The sequence below is a fragment of the Microtus oregoni genome, unplaced genomic scaffold, assembly GCF_018167655.1.
Source record: "Microtus oregoni isolate MIOR12 unplaced genomic scaffold, Mior012 000027F_ref0000203, whole genome shotgun sequence".
Lineage (NCBI taxonomy): Eukaryota > Metazoa > Chordata > Mammalia > Rodentia > Cricetidae > Microtus > Microtus oregoni.
Genome location: NW_024543086.1, coordinates 33,449,909 through 33,465,844, shown reverse-complemented (window position 1 = coordinate 33,465,844; position 15,936 = coordinate 33,449,909). Strand labels below are relative to the sequence as shown.

Below are 15,936 nucleotides of genomic sequence, written 5' to 3'. Positions count from 1 at the left end.
GGATTTTTTTTTTTAATTATAAATACAACATTTCTCCCTTCCCTTTCCTCCCTTTAAATCTTCCTTGATTGCTCTTGTCAAATTGATGCTCTCTTTAAAAAAACAACAACAACAATAACAACAACAAAAAACAAAAACAAAAAAGTGGGTTCTGGGTATTGAACTGCTTACAGGAAAAGCACTTTACTGACTTCTCAGCCTGGTTAGAGCCAAGGTGCAAACAACCTAAATGTTCACCAAATGATAAACAGATTAACAAAATGTTGAATATTCATGGAATGCAATATTAATCAGAAATTAAAAAACAACAAAATGCAAGCACTTTCAATAACAGGGATAAATCGAAAAGACATGTTAAATGAAAGAAACAAGATACAACAGAGTTAGCCGGGCGGTGGTGGCGCACGCCTTTAATCCCAGCACTCGGGAGGCAGAGGCAGGAGGATCTCAGTGAGTTTAAGACCAGCCTGGTCTACAGAGCTAGTTCCAGGACAGGCTCCAAAGCCACAGAGAAACCCTGTCTCGAAAAACCAAAAAAAAAAAAAAAAAAAAAGATACAACAGAGTACACATACTCCATAATTTAATTTAGTGAAATGTCCAGAAAAAAAAATGTAAATGTTCCAGGACTTACTTATAATGATACTTACATAATTTGGTAAACACAAAAATTATTCAGTATACTGAACTGAGTAAATTATATAAGTATGCCTCAATAAACCTGTTTAAAAATCATACCACATCAGGATTTCCTGATTATATTAGCCACTGGACACCAAGAAAATGCCACCATCTGTGTACGTATCAGTGAGCTCATCTAGTCCACCATACACAGGTTACTGTGGCCCGTGGTCTAACCCTCCTCTCGGGGTTCATCTTGAGGACAGTTTCTGGCCAGATGTTTTGTTGCATTTTCTGGCTAAACATCCTGTTTGTTCCTGTGCTCCCTCTGCCCCCATGGTGGTTGGCTATATGGCTATTGTATACTCTATCTTGGATGTGGTAATTTCCCACTTGCCTGGGGGGAGTTCCACTGTGCAGCAGCTAGGTATATAAGGTTTGTCCTAAGCTTGAATAAATGGCATTCGGCATTATCTCCTCACGAATGACCCACGTCTCTTGTGTGTTCTTTTAATCTCAAGGCCCTTGCCCGGCTCAGGAACGGTACAGCAGAGAGTAACGCAGATGTTACAGGTTACCATGTAACCTAGTGACTTGCATATACAGTAGGGATTCAGTGTTTGTTGAAATGACATATGCTTCAAAACAAGATGGGAACAAGAACGTTTTTAGAAATCTGAATGAGGACAGAGGCAATTAGTCCTTTCTGCATGGCTGAAGCTTACCTCACGGGAGAGTGAGTCAATAGATCTGACATATACTCTTCACTCCATGGTAGGCCTAGTGCTACCAACTCTAAAAGGAAGCAGTTAAAGAGGGGTTCTAGCCTCATGAAGAATACTAGACTGTATAGAGAGTAAAAATTATTAGGGGTGGTATCTGTATTTTGTTGTTGTTTTTTTCAGGCAGGGTTTCTCTGTGTAGCTCTGGCTGTCCTGGAATCAGCTCTTGTAGACCAGGCTGTCCTCAAACTCACAGAGATCCTGACTCTGCCTCCTGAGTGCTGGCATTAAAGGTGGGCACCACCACCGCCTGGCGATAATTTATTGACTTTTACTTTATGTGCACTGATGTTCTGCCTGCATGTATGTCTGTGAGGGTGTGACCATTCCGCATAGCAGGAAGAACATTAACACTGCCATCACAATAGCTATGTCATTCATTCATGATTAAGACTTTGATCAAGTTTCTTTACTTTTAGGCTCCAGTTTTCTTTTAATAAAGGCAGGATTATATCAACGCTCCTATAAATTAAGGTACTTGAGATAATCCTGATGAAGAATGAGCATCTCACTTTCTTGATTACAAATAGTAAACAAACAAATAAACAAAAAGCCTTCCTGATTTATATAAGGAAAAAACTGATAGTCATGGATGATTCATTTAAGGGCCCATATATGACTTTCATTCCAACATCAGGTCCCACCCTTCAACGACATGCAAGCCCACACATTCCACCCTTCCACCCTTGCCCATGCCCCCATATACCTCAGCTATGGTCATTCTCAGGGCACTGACAGGGGAGAGCTCAATATCCACCAGTTGGGCGGCTTTTAAACTCTGCCCAGTAAAGATTGCGCAAGGACAGAAAACAGCAGAGAGTTAGAATTTTAAGGTAAACAGGGGACATAATAGCTTAGAACATTAGCACAGTGCCTAAAAACAAAGACAGGTCTTAGGGCTATAGTTAAGCTTTGGAAAAGTGAGGTAAGAGTCACTATTCTGTGACAAAAGGGCAAAGGAAAAAAAAACAAACAAACCTTAAATTGGTCAGAATTTTAAGTTTATCAAACTTAATAAACTTGTTCAGACTTTGCATCTTCTTTTTCTTTTAAAAGCAACACTGTATTCTGTAGTCCATGCTAGCCTTCTTCTTCATCCTATTCCCTACTGCTGGAATTAGAGGAGTAAGTACCACACAGAATCATAACCTGTATCTTCTAATGTCCTATTTATTCATCCCAGGCCTCAAAGAAGTTCAACTCTAAGAAAATATCACTGAGTCATTAAGCAGAAGCTGAATGCCTTTAAAGGGGGAAGAACTGGGGAGGTAGCTCAGCAACAGGGCACCTGCCTAGCATTCACAAGGCCCTAGGTTTTCATCTTCAATACTGCCAAAAATTAAAAATAAATAAATAAAAATTTAAAAGGGGAGGTATTACTACAATAAATTATAATGTAGAGGAAACTAAAGATATCCTCCGTTTTTTTTATATAGTCTTCAACACAAGGCTATTTAGAATGTAAGAACACAAAACAAAATACTGGGTATGGTGGTTCACACTGTAATTCCAGCTCTTGGGAGGTGGAGGCAAGATTTCTGTGAATTTGAGGCCAGTTAGCGCTACAAAGCTGGGGGCGGGGAATCAAACATATATCTACTAAACTCTTATACGCTCTCCTGGTACTGACTATGAACTTATCAAAAGAGTTACAAATATACTTTGCCCTCTGTCTTAGCTTCCTACTTTAGGAGAATGTTCTCATTCTTAACTATTAAATTTTGTAATTTTATTGTCAAATGGATATTTTGTCTCTTTTCAAACTTCAAATAATTGTAAACATTTCTCATAATATTGGAAAAAATGATTAATGTCTGCTATTTAAAAACTTCTCATTGGGGCTTGACATTAATGCATTGAACAATTTAAAAATAAAAGGAATTGTCAAAGACCTATAATTTGTATAAAGTCAACCAAAATATTTTCATGCACATATTTATCATTCCATTTATTAGTTCTGTCCTGGATGAGATTTAGCCACTGGTTATTTTGAAGAATATAGTATGAAGAAATATACAGTATGAAAAAGGACACAGTATGAAGTATGTCCAGAAAACATAATTTGTACTGGAAAAAAAATCCACTGAATACTTTTTAATTTTTTTGATTGTTTTCAGATTTTCTGAAACTTTTCTACCTCAACCTACACTATAAAAACCCTGGATATGCGAGCTGTACTCAGAAAGAAGTGGTGTGGTTTCTCTGTTGTTAAAACTAATGAGACACACTCATCTTCTGCTGCTTATTCAGCACAAACAACGAGCGAAGTGAAGATGTAGAGTTCCCTTACAGTGTCACTGTCACAAGGCTGGAACTGGAAGGGCTGAGGCTTGTGAAATACAGCATTCTCTTGTAGAAACAGCTGAAGGTTATAGTCCCGTACCACCTAAAGACAAAACAGGAACCTGTAAGTCTTAAGTAAGGTTAAAATGTCCAGTAATTATAGTCTAAAGTTTAGGGCCAGATGACATATCAGTTAAAGAGTGTTTTTGTTGCACAAGACTGAAGGCCTGAGTTCAATCACCAGAACCGAGGTAAAGGTGAAAAGAGAGAACCAACTCCACAAAGTTGTCTTCTGACCTTTACAAGTGCACTGTAGCATGCCTCCACACACATGCACATACACATGCACACACAACAACCAAATAATGATAAATTAAAAAATGTTTAAAGCTTCATTTTTAAAGATTCATTCAGCCATTTTCTTTTTTTTTCTTTTTTTAAAAATATTTATTTATTTATTATATATACAATATTCAGTCTGTGTGTATGCCTGCAGGCCAGAAGAGGGCACCAGACCCCATTACAGATGGTTGTGAGCCACCATGTGGTTGCTGGAAATTGAACTCAGGATCTTTGGAAGAGCAGACAATGCTCTTAACCTTTGAGCCATCTCTCCAGCCCCCAGCCATTTTCTTATTTACTTATTATTTTTGACAAAGTACTTCTATGGAGCTATGGTTGGTCTGGAATGTACTATGTAGACTAGGTTGACCTTGAACTCACAAGAGATTTACCTGCCTCTGTCCTCCAAGTGCTGGGATTAAAGCTACACATCACCTGGCTCCTTTCCTTTTTTCCTTCCTTCCTTAGATTTATTTATTTATTATGAATACAGTGTTCTGTCTGCATGTATGACTCCAGGCCAGAAGAGGGTGCCAGATCTCATTATAGGTGGTTGTAAGCCACCATGTGGTTGCTGGGAATTGAACTCAGGACCTTGAGAAGAGCAGGCAGTGCTCTTAACCACTGAGCCATCTCTCCAGCCCTCCAACTTAAACTTAAATGCAAAATTCACTTCTAAATAATTCATGGACTAATGAGGGGGCAATGTAGAAATAAGAATAAAAGCCCTTTACATTTCATGTTACAGATTGTAGTAGGAGTGTGTGTTTAGTTATTTAAAAACAAGAAACAAGCATTTCAAGAACACAAAGGAATACAGAAAGAAATACTTTTAGCTGGGGGTGGGGGATTAGCCCTTGCCTTTAATTCCAGCACCTGGGAGGCAGAGGCAGGCAGATCTGGGTTCAAGGCCAGCCTGGTCTGCGGAGTGAGTTACAGGACAGTTAAGGCTGTTACACAGAGAAACCCTGTCTGGAAAAACAAAAACAAAAAAGGAAGAAATACTGTGGAGAAAGGTAATAATTGATGAAACAGAACACTAAAAAACAGAACAAAACATATTTTTGGCAAAATTAACAAAACTGACTGACTTCATAAAAAAATAAAGTGTAAACAGAAATAACAAGGGAGAAGGTGACAGAGACAGACAAGTTCTTAAAAGAGGTGTGCCACCAGAGCTGATAAATGAACAACTATATAGGAAAATGAAAGCTGCTAAAACACACTGGAAAAACAATCAAAAATGAGAAAAAAAAATCAGAAAACCTGAGCTGACTACTAAACGTATTTTTTCCCAGGGGTCAAAAACCATTGCTATGCAGAAAGAACAAAATCAACAAGCTTTTGTGGACATTTTCCTCCAATATTCTCATGATTTCAAACACTTACATTAAAGTAAAAAGAACTGGCCAGGTGTGGTGGGGCACACCCTTAATCCCAGCACTTTAGGAGGATCTCTGTGAGTTCAAGGCCAGCCTGGTCTATTCAGTAAGTCCGGGCAGTCAGGACTACATAGTGAGACCCTCTCTCAAAAATAAATAAATGAATAAAATATAAAAAGATGTCACAAAGAACACCTGTATACTTATTACCACAACTCCACAATTACTATTTTACTTCTTTTTCTTTTAAAAGTGTATCCATCCATTCATCCACTCTTTTTTCTACACATTAATGTTTTTACATCTTTTATTGGGTTCTGGGTAGGGATAGACATAGGACAAGATGTCAAAAGTAAAACACAAATAATGTTTATATTTGATACCAACTTAGCATCTTAAAAGCTTTTCCTTAAGTTTTTAAAGAAGATTAGTTTATATGATTTTATGTGGCTGTGTTGTCTGTCTGTATTATGTATAACATGTGCATGCCTGATGGCCACGGAGGTCAGAAGATGGTGTTAGATCCCTTAGACCTAGAGTTACAGCTGGTTAATAGTAAGCCACCATGTGGGTGCTGGGATCTGAACCTGAACCCTTTGCAAGGGCAACAAGTGCTCTACCTGCTGAGCCTTCTCTCCAGCTCTCTTTTAATGCTTCTACTCCTAAAGTCAGGAGCTCAGGTGCTCTGAAACAAGAACACTTCCACTAGGAGGTGTTCAGGATAAAGAGTCTGAGTGCCCTTCTCATGCCCGTCTTTGAACTCCATCTCATGAAGATGGATATCCTAGTTCCTAAACAGTTTCTAAATACATTAGCCAGTTCCCATTCTCCTTGACAAAATAAATGAATAAATAAATAATAAAAAACAAAAGAATTGAGCTAGATCTTTTAAAGGAGTAGAACCACGTAGTAGAATGTATATATTTTAAAATGTACAGTCAGGAAATCATCATAATGCATCTTCCAGAAAGTAACAATTACAGGAACATTTTACCTTCTAAAGGAGATACTATTGTCAAAAAGAAACATAATTTATCTAATTTTGAGGAAAAACAACATTTCTTTTCTTTGAGTGTGTATATTCGACATATCCAGTGTGGCTTGTCAGCAAAGTTAACAGATCAATTTGTTTGTTTGTTTTAGTTTTTCAAGACAGGGTTTCTCTGTAGCTTTGGAGCCTGTCTGGAACTCACTCTGTGGACCAGGCTGGCCTTGAACTCCTGAGTGGTGGGATTAAAGGCGTATACCACTACTGCCAATATATTAAATGAAAAGATCATTATCAAAGAATGATAGCAAAGAGAAAGTGAGTTTAGAGCTGGGCATGGTGACACACACCTTTAATCCCAGTAATCAGGAAGCAGAGGCAGGAGGATTTCTGTGAGTTTGAGGCGAGCCTTCTTTAAAGTGTGATTTCCAGGACAGTCAAGGCTACACAGAGAATCCCTGTCTTGAACTACCTCTACCCTTCCACCCCCATCCCACAGAAAAGATAAAGAAAAAGAAAGTGCAAGTGAGTTTAGGCATGAAGAGGTGGCTCAGTGATTAAGAGCACTCGCTGCTCTTCCAGAGGTTCTAAGTTCAATTCCCAGCAACTACATGGGGCCCAGAACCATCTGTAATGGGATCTGATGCCCTCTTCTGTCATGCAGAGCTACAGGAAGACAGAGCAGTCATATACATAAATAAATAATTTTTTAATTTGTTAAAAACAAACTCCAAGGTATTCTAGAATTTGTTTTTAAATCTACAATGCTATATTCCCTTTGTATACCCTTCTTACTCTCTCCCTTGATACACGACCTTGTTCTCTCAAATGGTTGAGCTGAACGGATTTGAAGTTTGTGTGAACAGATCAGATTTTTCACTGATTTGTCTCAAAGGCACTGCATACAGCAATGACTGATGCCCGAGTCAGCCTGCTACTTCAGCTCTCCTTTCTTCATAGTTGTGACACTCATCCAGAAGGTGGTCAGAACATTTTCCCACTTTCTTCAGGAGACTTTTTTTCAGAAATATATCCTTTAAAACCTTCAGCTATAACTGGTATCTTCACTTTGAATGTATGGAAAAACTTTGCATTCTAAAAAGGCAATATTACCCACTGTATTATAAACACATTACCTTGCTTGAGCTTTCTAGTAAGAACTGGAATGTGTTCTGTATAGCTTGGCAAGTTTCTAGCTCGGTCCGGCTGAAGGCTATTAAATAATCCTTGAGGTGGTCATACACATTTCCATCGAGAGCCTAAACAAGAGGACAAACAAAAATTATGATAGAGTTTTTGACACACAATTCCTTTGTCTATAAGAAAAGTAGGAATATCCAATTTAAAAATCTATTAATACACCGACAAAAGACACAGACTATTACCTAAGAATATGGGAACAGTTACTAGGGAAGTGTTGAATCTTTAATGAACAGCAACCAGCAAAGGGAAACCAATATTGGTAAAGCTTATTAAAAAATAGAACATTTTAGAAACAAAAATATCTGGATTCTGATCTTTGGTTATTTTCCTCTGTAGCTACTTCATGATAATGAGGTGAGGAATTTTACATGGACTAATCAAAAGAAAGAATCCAGACACAGAGCCTGGAAAAGATACAAAATAATTATTAATCTCCTCTATTTTTCTCATCCATTATTGGTAGGATTAGAATTTTGTATATATCTGCTACAAAGCAATCTGAGCGAAACATATAATGTTATGAATGTTTATGCACATTTTGTTTGATTATCTACATAGAAAACATTCCTGTTATATACATCTAAAACAGAGAGGCCAAAGAGAAAAGCACTCAGGTCCCAAAAACCATTCCAAGAACTTTCCTGCCATTCCAACCCATCAAAACAGCAGCCTTATCTTTTAAGTCTGCATTTTTCTCTTCTCATCAACTGACAGAACTGGGCTGCAGCCTAGCTCTGTGCACAGTTGATGTAGGAGGTCCTCCTGTATTTGTGTTGCTTTCATTGGTTAGATAAAGAAACTGCCTTGGCCTTTTGATAAGGCAGAACTTAGATAGGCAGGAAGACAGAACTGAATACTGGGAGGAAGGCAGACAGGGAGAGCCACCATGAAGTCACCAGGTCAGAGACACTGAACCTTTTCTGGTAAGTCACGACCTCGTGGTGACACACAGATTAGCGGAAATGGGTTAGATCGGGATGTGAGAGTTGGCCAAGAAGAGGCTAGATAGAATGGGCCAGGCAGTAACTAAATTAATACAATTTCTTTGTGGTTATTTCAGGGGTTAAGCTAGCTGGGCGGCAGAACGTGGCCCGCTCCTCTCACTACACATAGTATTTTCCAGTCAGAGCTAGCCAGTTCTCTCAGAGTGTCAATGTGCTTTTTTAAAATAATGGCTTAAGTATATTTCCTTATCCCAACAAAAACTGCCAACCTGTCCTTAGTATCCTAGATATTCATACAAGTGTTCTAGATTTCAATATTATTTTTATTACTTCCAAATAAATTTTGTTTTGTAATTTCACTTTAACCTTTATTTAGCTTTGATACCTGCTTCTAGTTCTCTAAGGATACACACAGGAGAAGAATCTTCTTTGGCCATATGGCAACTTTGTTTTCCAAAGTGCTGTCCCTTATCCACTTGCAATACATGAAGATTCTAATTTTTCTATACCCTTGCCACCATTTATTTTTTGGTGTGTGTGTTTTGCTTTGTGTTTTTTATTGGTGTTGTTGTTGAGATTTTATTATTTTATGTGCATGAGTGTTTGCCTGAATGTATGTCTGTACATCACACCTGTGCAGTATTCATGACCATCAGAAGAGAATGTTAGACCACCTTAGACTGTAGTTACAGATGGTTGCTAGTCATCAGGCAGGTGCTAGGAACTGAACCCAGGTCATCTGGAACAGTCAGTGCTCTTAACCTCTAAGCCATCTCTTCAGTCCCCTTGTTCTGTGTTTTAAATCATGACAGACATTCTAGAGATGGTATATCATCATGACTTTAAATTTCATGACTCTATTACCAATGATGCTGATTATCCTTGCATGTTTCATTAGATAGTGATCTATTTTCTTTGAGGAACTATCTGCTTAAACCTTTGACTTTTCTTTTTCTTTTTTTTTTCTTTTTTTTAAGACAAGGCCTCCTGTAATGCCACTTGAAATTGTTGTGCAATCGATTGTTGGAAATGATCTTATACTTTCAACAAACCATTTATTTATTTACTTATTTTTCTAAAGAGAGGAGACATACAATGTGGCATGGTTTATGCATGACAGTCAGAAGACAATTATGGTTTTTTTTTTTCCTGCTAAGTTGTAGGGTCTGGGGATCAAATTCAGGTTGTCAGGACTGCAAACAAGTGCCTCTACCCACTGAACAATCTCACTGGCCCAACCTCAGCTTCTGATACTTCTGCTTCCACTTGGTTTATGCAGTAATGGGCATTGAACCCAGAGTTTTTGCATGTTGGCCAAGTACTCTATCAACTGAGTTACATCTCTAGTCTCTGGCTCATATTTTTCAGTTGGGGTGTCTTTCTGCTTTCAAATTGCAAGAATTCTTTATATACTGTAGATACTAAAGTTTTGCAAGCTATTTAGTTTGGAAATACTTCCTCTCATTTTGTGGGCTGCCTTTTTACTTTCTCAAGCATCTTTTTGAAAGACACATATATGTATATATAAATATATATAATATATGCATATATATTATATATATATTTGTTTTTTTTGGGACAGGGTTTCTCTATGTAGCCCTGGCTGTCCTGGAACTAGCTTTTGTAGATGAGGTTGGCCTCGAACTCAGAGATCTGCCTGCCTCTGCCTCCCAAGTGCTGGGATTAAAGGTGTGCACCACCACCGCCCGGCAAAAGAAATTTTTTTTTTCTCTGTCAACACGACTGGGTTTTATTCTTTACAGTTCAAGAGACTGGGCTGCCAGTATGGCTAAAAATGTTTTCTTTTCTTTTCTTTTAGCATTATGAATGTTATTGTAGGAAATATAACATATGATTTTTAAAAAGTTTCTACTGTGAAGTAATTTTACAAACATGAAAGCAGAGTGTCTAAAGATGTGATTTCTGCCTATCCATCCCTCCCTTGCGGCTGTCAATGGTCATGGCTTATCAGCTGCCTCTTCCCCATTCCCATCCTGAAGCAGACTCCACACCTGCCATTTCATCATGGATGTTTGTGTGCACAGAATATAGGGATTCCCCCCCCCTTTTTTTTTCAGAGACAGGGTGGGCTGTATGGCCCAGACTGGTCTCAAACTCATCCTCCTGCCTCTGCTTACAGAGTCCTGGGATCCCAGGCTTATGTCACCACGCAGAGCTGGTTCAGGTACATACAAACATGGGCCACTGTCATTGTCACACCAGGTGTTGTCCCTTCCTTGGCTTCAGAACCATAATTACAATGGGCTTGCAGCATTTCCCACCCACCACCCCCAAAAGGGTTTCTCTGTAGACTGGGCTTGCTTTTATTTTATATATATATTTGATATTTATTGAGCTCTACATTTTTCTCTGCTCCCCTTCCCTGCCTTTCCCCTTCTCCCTTCAATCCTCCCCCAAGGTTCCCATGCTTCCAATTTACTCAGGAGAGAAAGATAAATTTTTAAGCCGGGCAGTGGTGGCAAACACCTTTAATCCCAGGTAGAGGCAGGCAGATCTCTGAGTTCGAGGCCAGCCTGGGCTACAGAGTGAATTTCAGGACAACCAGAGGTAAATTTTGATATCATCTAACATTGCTGTTTTTTCTTTTATTCCTTATATGTTAGTGTTATTTATAAGAATCTTCTATAGAAGTTTTATAGTTAGTTCTTTCTATATTTTGTACTTGGCTACTACATCAAGCAAAAGTATTATATTAAAAATATAAAATTGACACAACAACACCACATACACACACACATACACACACACACACGCACACACACCAACCTGCTCCCAAAGCAATGAGTGGCAATGCTGAATCTTGAGTAATCATCACTACTCTCCGAGCTCTATTAGGGCCACCCAAGGATGACCAGAAAGATGCCAGAAAGTTGGCCAAAATAGAAAAAAAACCCAGTAGATAAGTCCGGTGGCAAGGCTGAAAGGAAGAAGTAGTCCAAAGGCAAAGTTCAGGACAAGTTCAACAATCTAGTCCTGTTTGACTAGACTGCTCCATACAACAAACTTTGTAAGGAAGTTCACAACTGTAAGCTATTACTCCACTGTGGCGTCTGAGAGACTGAAGATTCATGGTTCCCCTTCCAGAGCTACTTAGGAAAGGACTTATCAAACTGGCTTCAAAGCAGAGCTGAGCCGGGTAGTGGTGGTGCACGCCTTTAATCCCAGCACTCGGGTCTACAAGAACTTAGTTCCAGGACAGGCACCAAAACTACAGAGAAACCCTGTTTCAAAAAAACCAAAAAAAAAAAAAAAAGCAGTAATTTATACCAGAAACACAAAGGGAGAAGACGGCCCAGATTCTGGTGAAAAGGCATGAACAAGTTCAATCAACTGTACATTTGGAAAAATAAAACTTTGCTATTATTACTATTATTGTTATTAACAATAATGCTAAATCATCCATTTTTCACCACTAGAAGGCAACACTGGGTACTAGAAACTCTGGCACTGCAAATGCCTTATATACAATCTTCATCAGATGCTGGGGCGTGTGGAGTTGGCATAAACATTTCTACCTTAAATTATGATTTTCATGAATTTGTTTTAAAAAGAGACATATAGCTTCCAATACGAAGGTTTAAACTTAGAAGTAATAATCTTATTTGCAAGAAACCACCCAAAACATTCTACTTATGTACAACACATGATAATATAGGTACATGAACAAGGCATGCATTTTAAGGCAAACGAAATTCCCATGTACTCTGAATGATCTGGCTACTGAGTATCAACTGTACTTAGACACTGTGCTAGCTATATGAGTATGAGTACCAGGAAGCAGGGAAGAAAAGAAAGGAATAGAAATCAAAGCCTTTAAAAGTTAATTAATTGGTGGGATGGGGGTAAGGGGAGATGGGAAGAGAAAAGGTAGAAGGGAAGGAGGGGGGACTTGGGGAAACAGGAGAATTGGGATAAAGGAAAGGTGGATAGGAGAGCATGGAACCACAATTCTTAGGTAAGGGAGCCACTTTAGGGTGGGCAAGAGACTTGACCCTAGAGGGGCTCCCAAGTGCCCAAGATGAGGTTCCCAGTTAGTTCCTTGGGCAGCTGAGGATTGGGAACCTGAAATGACCCTATCCTAGAGCAATACTGACGAATATCTTGCATATCATCATAGAACCTTCATCTGGTGATGGATAGAGATAGAGACAGAGACTCACACATGAGCACTGGACTGAACTCCCAAGGTCCCAATGAGGAGCAGAAGGAGGGAGAACATGAGCAAAGAAGTCGGGACCACGAGGCGTGCACCCACCCACTGAGACAGTGGAGCTGATCTACTGGGAGCTCACCAAGGCCAGCTGGACTGTGACCGAAAAAGCATGGGATAAAACCGGACTCTCTGAACATGGCGAACAATGAGGGCTGATGAGATGCCAAGGACAACGGCACGGGGTTTTGATCCTACTTAATGTGCTGGCTTTGTGGGAGCCTAGCCAGTTTGGATGTTCACCTTCCTAGATATGGACGGAGGGGGGAGGACCTAGGACTTACCACAGGGCAGGGAACCCAGACTGCTCTGTGGACTGGAGAGGGAGGGGGAGAGGAGTGGGGGGAGGGGGAGAAGGGTGGGAGGAGGGGGAGAAGGGTGGGAGGAGGGGGAGGGAAATGAGAGGCTGGGAGGAGGTGGAAACTTGATTTTTGTTTATGTTTTTTTTTCTTCTTTTCTCAATAAAAAAAATAAAAAAAATGAAAAAAAAGTTAATTAATTTTAGCAGTGCTAGGTATCAAACTTTTGCACTCACACATTCAAAGCACACGCTTTACACAAAGCTACACCACTAGCCTTCAAAGTACTTTTGTTATTTCTTACCTGGCTTTTCCCAACAGTTTCTTATATCCAGTTGTTTCTGTCTTTTCTTCCTTTTTTCTTTTTTCAAGATCTTATGTAGTCCTGGCTGGTGTGACTCTCACTATGAAGGCTAGGCTGGCCCCGAACTCAGAGATTTGCCTGTCTCTGTCTCTGGAATACTTAGATTAAAGGTCTGTGACCATGCCTGGCCCTGCCAACACATTTCACACTGTAGCCAGGAGGATATTTCTGAATTGTGTACTTTATATGACTGTTCAACACTGTTCATTAGCTATGCATTATACAGTTTTGTTTGTTTTAAACTTTACCATCAACTGCATGTTCTAGATGGCCTAAGTCTGCCCCTTCATTCCCCTTCACTGCCAGTTTCCCTAATCTGTGCATCTTCTGACTCTACAGTACTTCTCTTTTGCCTCTAAGCTTCCAAAGATGCCTTTTCTCTATCCACTCTTCCCTGTCTTGCTCATTATTCATCTGTAAGAACTTCTCTTGATTGCTATGAACTCTAAATGTTTCTCTCTGCTTCCTGTCATTTTATCTCATGGCATAATCAATAGTTTATGACAACTGCCTATCTTTTCTTTGATTCCTGAGCCCTATGAATAGGAGGGGCTATGTCAGCCTGTTAAGCATTGAATCTTGGGTGTCAAGTATGGAGCCTGACCTATTGACACCATTTCACAAATATCTGTTTGACAAACAATGTATTGGATCAGAAGTCACAGGTTTAAAAACATGGCTAAATCCACACTGATGCCGTGACTGAAAAGCCTGGTGGTATTAATATTAGCAAGAGAAGCAATAGCATTTACACACTGTATAATAGTTTCCAAACTTAAAAAAGTTTGTGTGTTGAAGCATGATCCTAATTAGTCTTGTCAATAAAAACCAGGAGTCTGATATCAGGGTAAAGACTTGGAGATCAGAAAACCAGAGGAGCAGCTGCCAGTTGCTTCCTGTGTCCTTCCTCCCTCCAAAAAGGCTTAGATCCTGAGTCTGGCCCACTTTATCACTTACTCTCCTGGACTTCTGGGATTAAAACTGTGAGCCACCACCGCCCAGCTTCTAGTGGCTAGCTCTGCATCTGATCTCCAGGCAAGCTTCATTTGTCAGAACTCAAACAAAATATCATACAACAGTATGTGCACAAAATAAAACATAACAAAAATAATAACTGTAGTTCATATCAGCCACTTTCTAAACTGTATCTCTTGTTACATTATAAGAAATACCTTGGGCTGGAAAGATGACTCAGTGGTTAAGAGTTAAGATGAGTCAAGAGAAGAGCCTGCTCTTCTAAAGGTCCTGAGTTCAATTCCCAGCAAACACATGGTGGCTCACAACCATCCATAATGAAATCTGGTGCCTTCTGGCCTGCAGGTATCCCTGCAGGCAGAATACTGTTTACTTAATAAATAAATAAATCTGAAAAAGAAATAAATTGATTTGCATAGATAATTGATTGTGCAAGTACTTTGCTTTCCTGTATTTTTGTTTCTCTTCAACTAAACAGATCAAAAGCCTCACAGTAGATTGCTGAGACCTTGACTAGGGATGGTGATGAAATGAAGAAAGGGCAGACACACAGACACACACAGAAAAGCTGGGGCAGGGAGGTACTTGCTACTGTGGGCAACTCAGAACCATAGCATGTTTATTAGAGAGAGGATGGGGGAAGTTAGCTAGTCTTGGTAAGAGGTTCTGTGGGCAGCAGGCTCGGGCTATAAACAACTTTGAGGAGGAAGCTTGTTGCTGGTTTTTGCATACACTATAGTCATTTGAAATCAAGACTCTGGAGGAAAGTTTTGCCATCCTCTTTAGCCTGCTCCATACAGTAATAATGGCTTTGCCAATTTTCCATGGGTCGAGGGCCTTGGAGGCCTTGGCATAGCTGTGCCCATGTCAACACACATTCACTCAGGATTTCACACACTCAGGGATTCTTTTTATTATAAACAATTTTTATTTCAGACTCAATCAGGTAAATCCAAATGATATATATGTTTCTTATAAATTTAAAGTAAGAACTATTTTTAAGATTTATTTTCTGTTATTTATATCTGTAATGGTCTGTCCTGTCTCTTTAAGAGATAAGCCATGCCCATTCCCCTCAACGCCCCCCCCCAGTCTGCTGAGGCAGGCTGATCTTCAGCTTCCAGCCTGAGTTCCTTCCTTTTCCATTTCTCCCCTGAAGAGGCTGCTTCTGCCTTGCTCCATTCTCCCCACTTCTCCCCCCTCCCCCTTCTGTTTCTCTCCCTCCCTCCCTCCTTCCCTCCCTCCCTCCATCTCTTTCCTCCTCTTCTCTCCTTCACCCTCTTCCCTTCCATAACCCACTGAATAAATATCCAGCCTCACTCTGCATGGTGTGCCTATCCATGTCTCTGTCTCTCGCCCGCTGCTGCGTGTCTCCCTGCCTGGGACTAGCCGCCTTCAGACACCTGCAGCGTGGTCTCATGGAGTGTGCATCTGTCTGTCCCTCCTCATGGTCTGCTGCAGCCACTGGGAACTGCACAGTCCCTGCCTGGGACTGGCTGCTCTCAGGACCCGCTGTTCGCTCC

The 15,936-nt window shown here is 39.9% G+C and overlaps 1 protein-coding gene across 3 annotated transcripts in view; it reads right to left on the bottom strand.

The window, feature by feature from the left end:
- Nucleotides 1-15,936, bottom strand: part of Fchsd2 (FCH and double SH3 domains 2) — a 215,412-nt gene that overhangs the window by 44,442 nt on the left and 155,034 nt on the right. For 2 of the 3 annotated variants that reach the window (XM_041676210.1, XM_041676211.1), the window contains exons 9-11: nucleotides 7,534-7,656; nucleotides 3,693-3,788; nucleotides 2,109-2,180 (exon numbers count right to left, since the gene is read on the bottom strand). In XM_041676210.1, the coding sequence (XP_041532144.1) occupies nucleotides 2,109-2,180; nucleotides 3,693-3,788; nucleotides 7,534-7,656 (291 nt within the window). The remainder of the gene's footprint in view (nucleotides 1-2,108; nucleotides 2,181-3,692; nucleotides 3,789-7,533; nucleotides 7,657-15,936) is intronic. The other variant, XM_041676212.1, reaches the window with a different exon arrangement.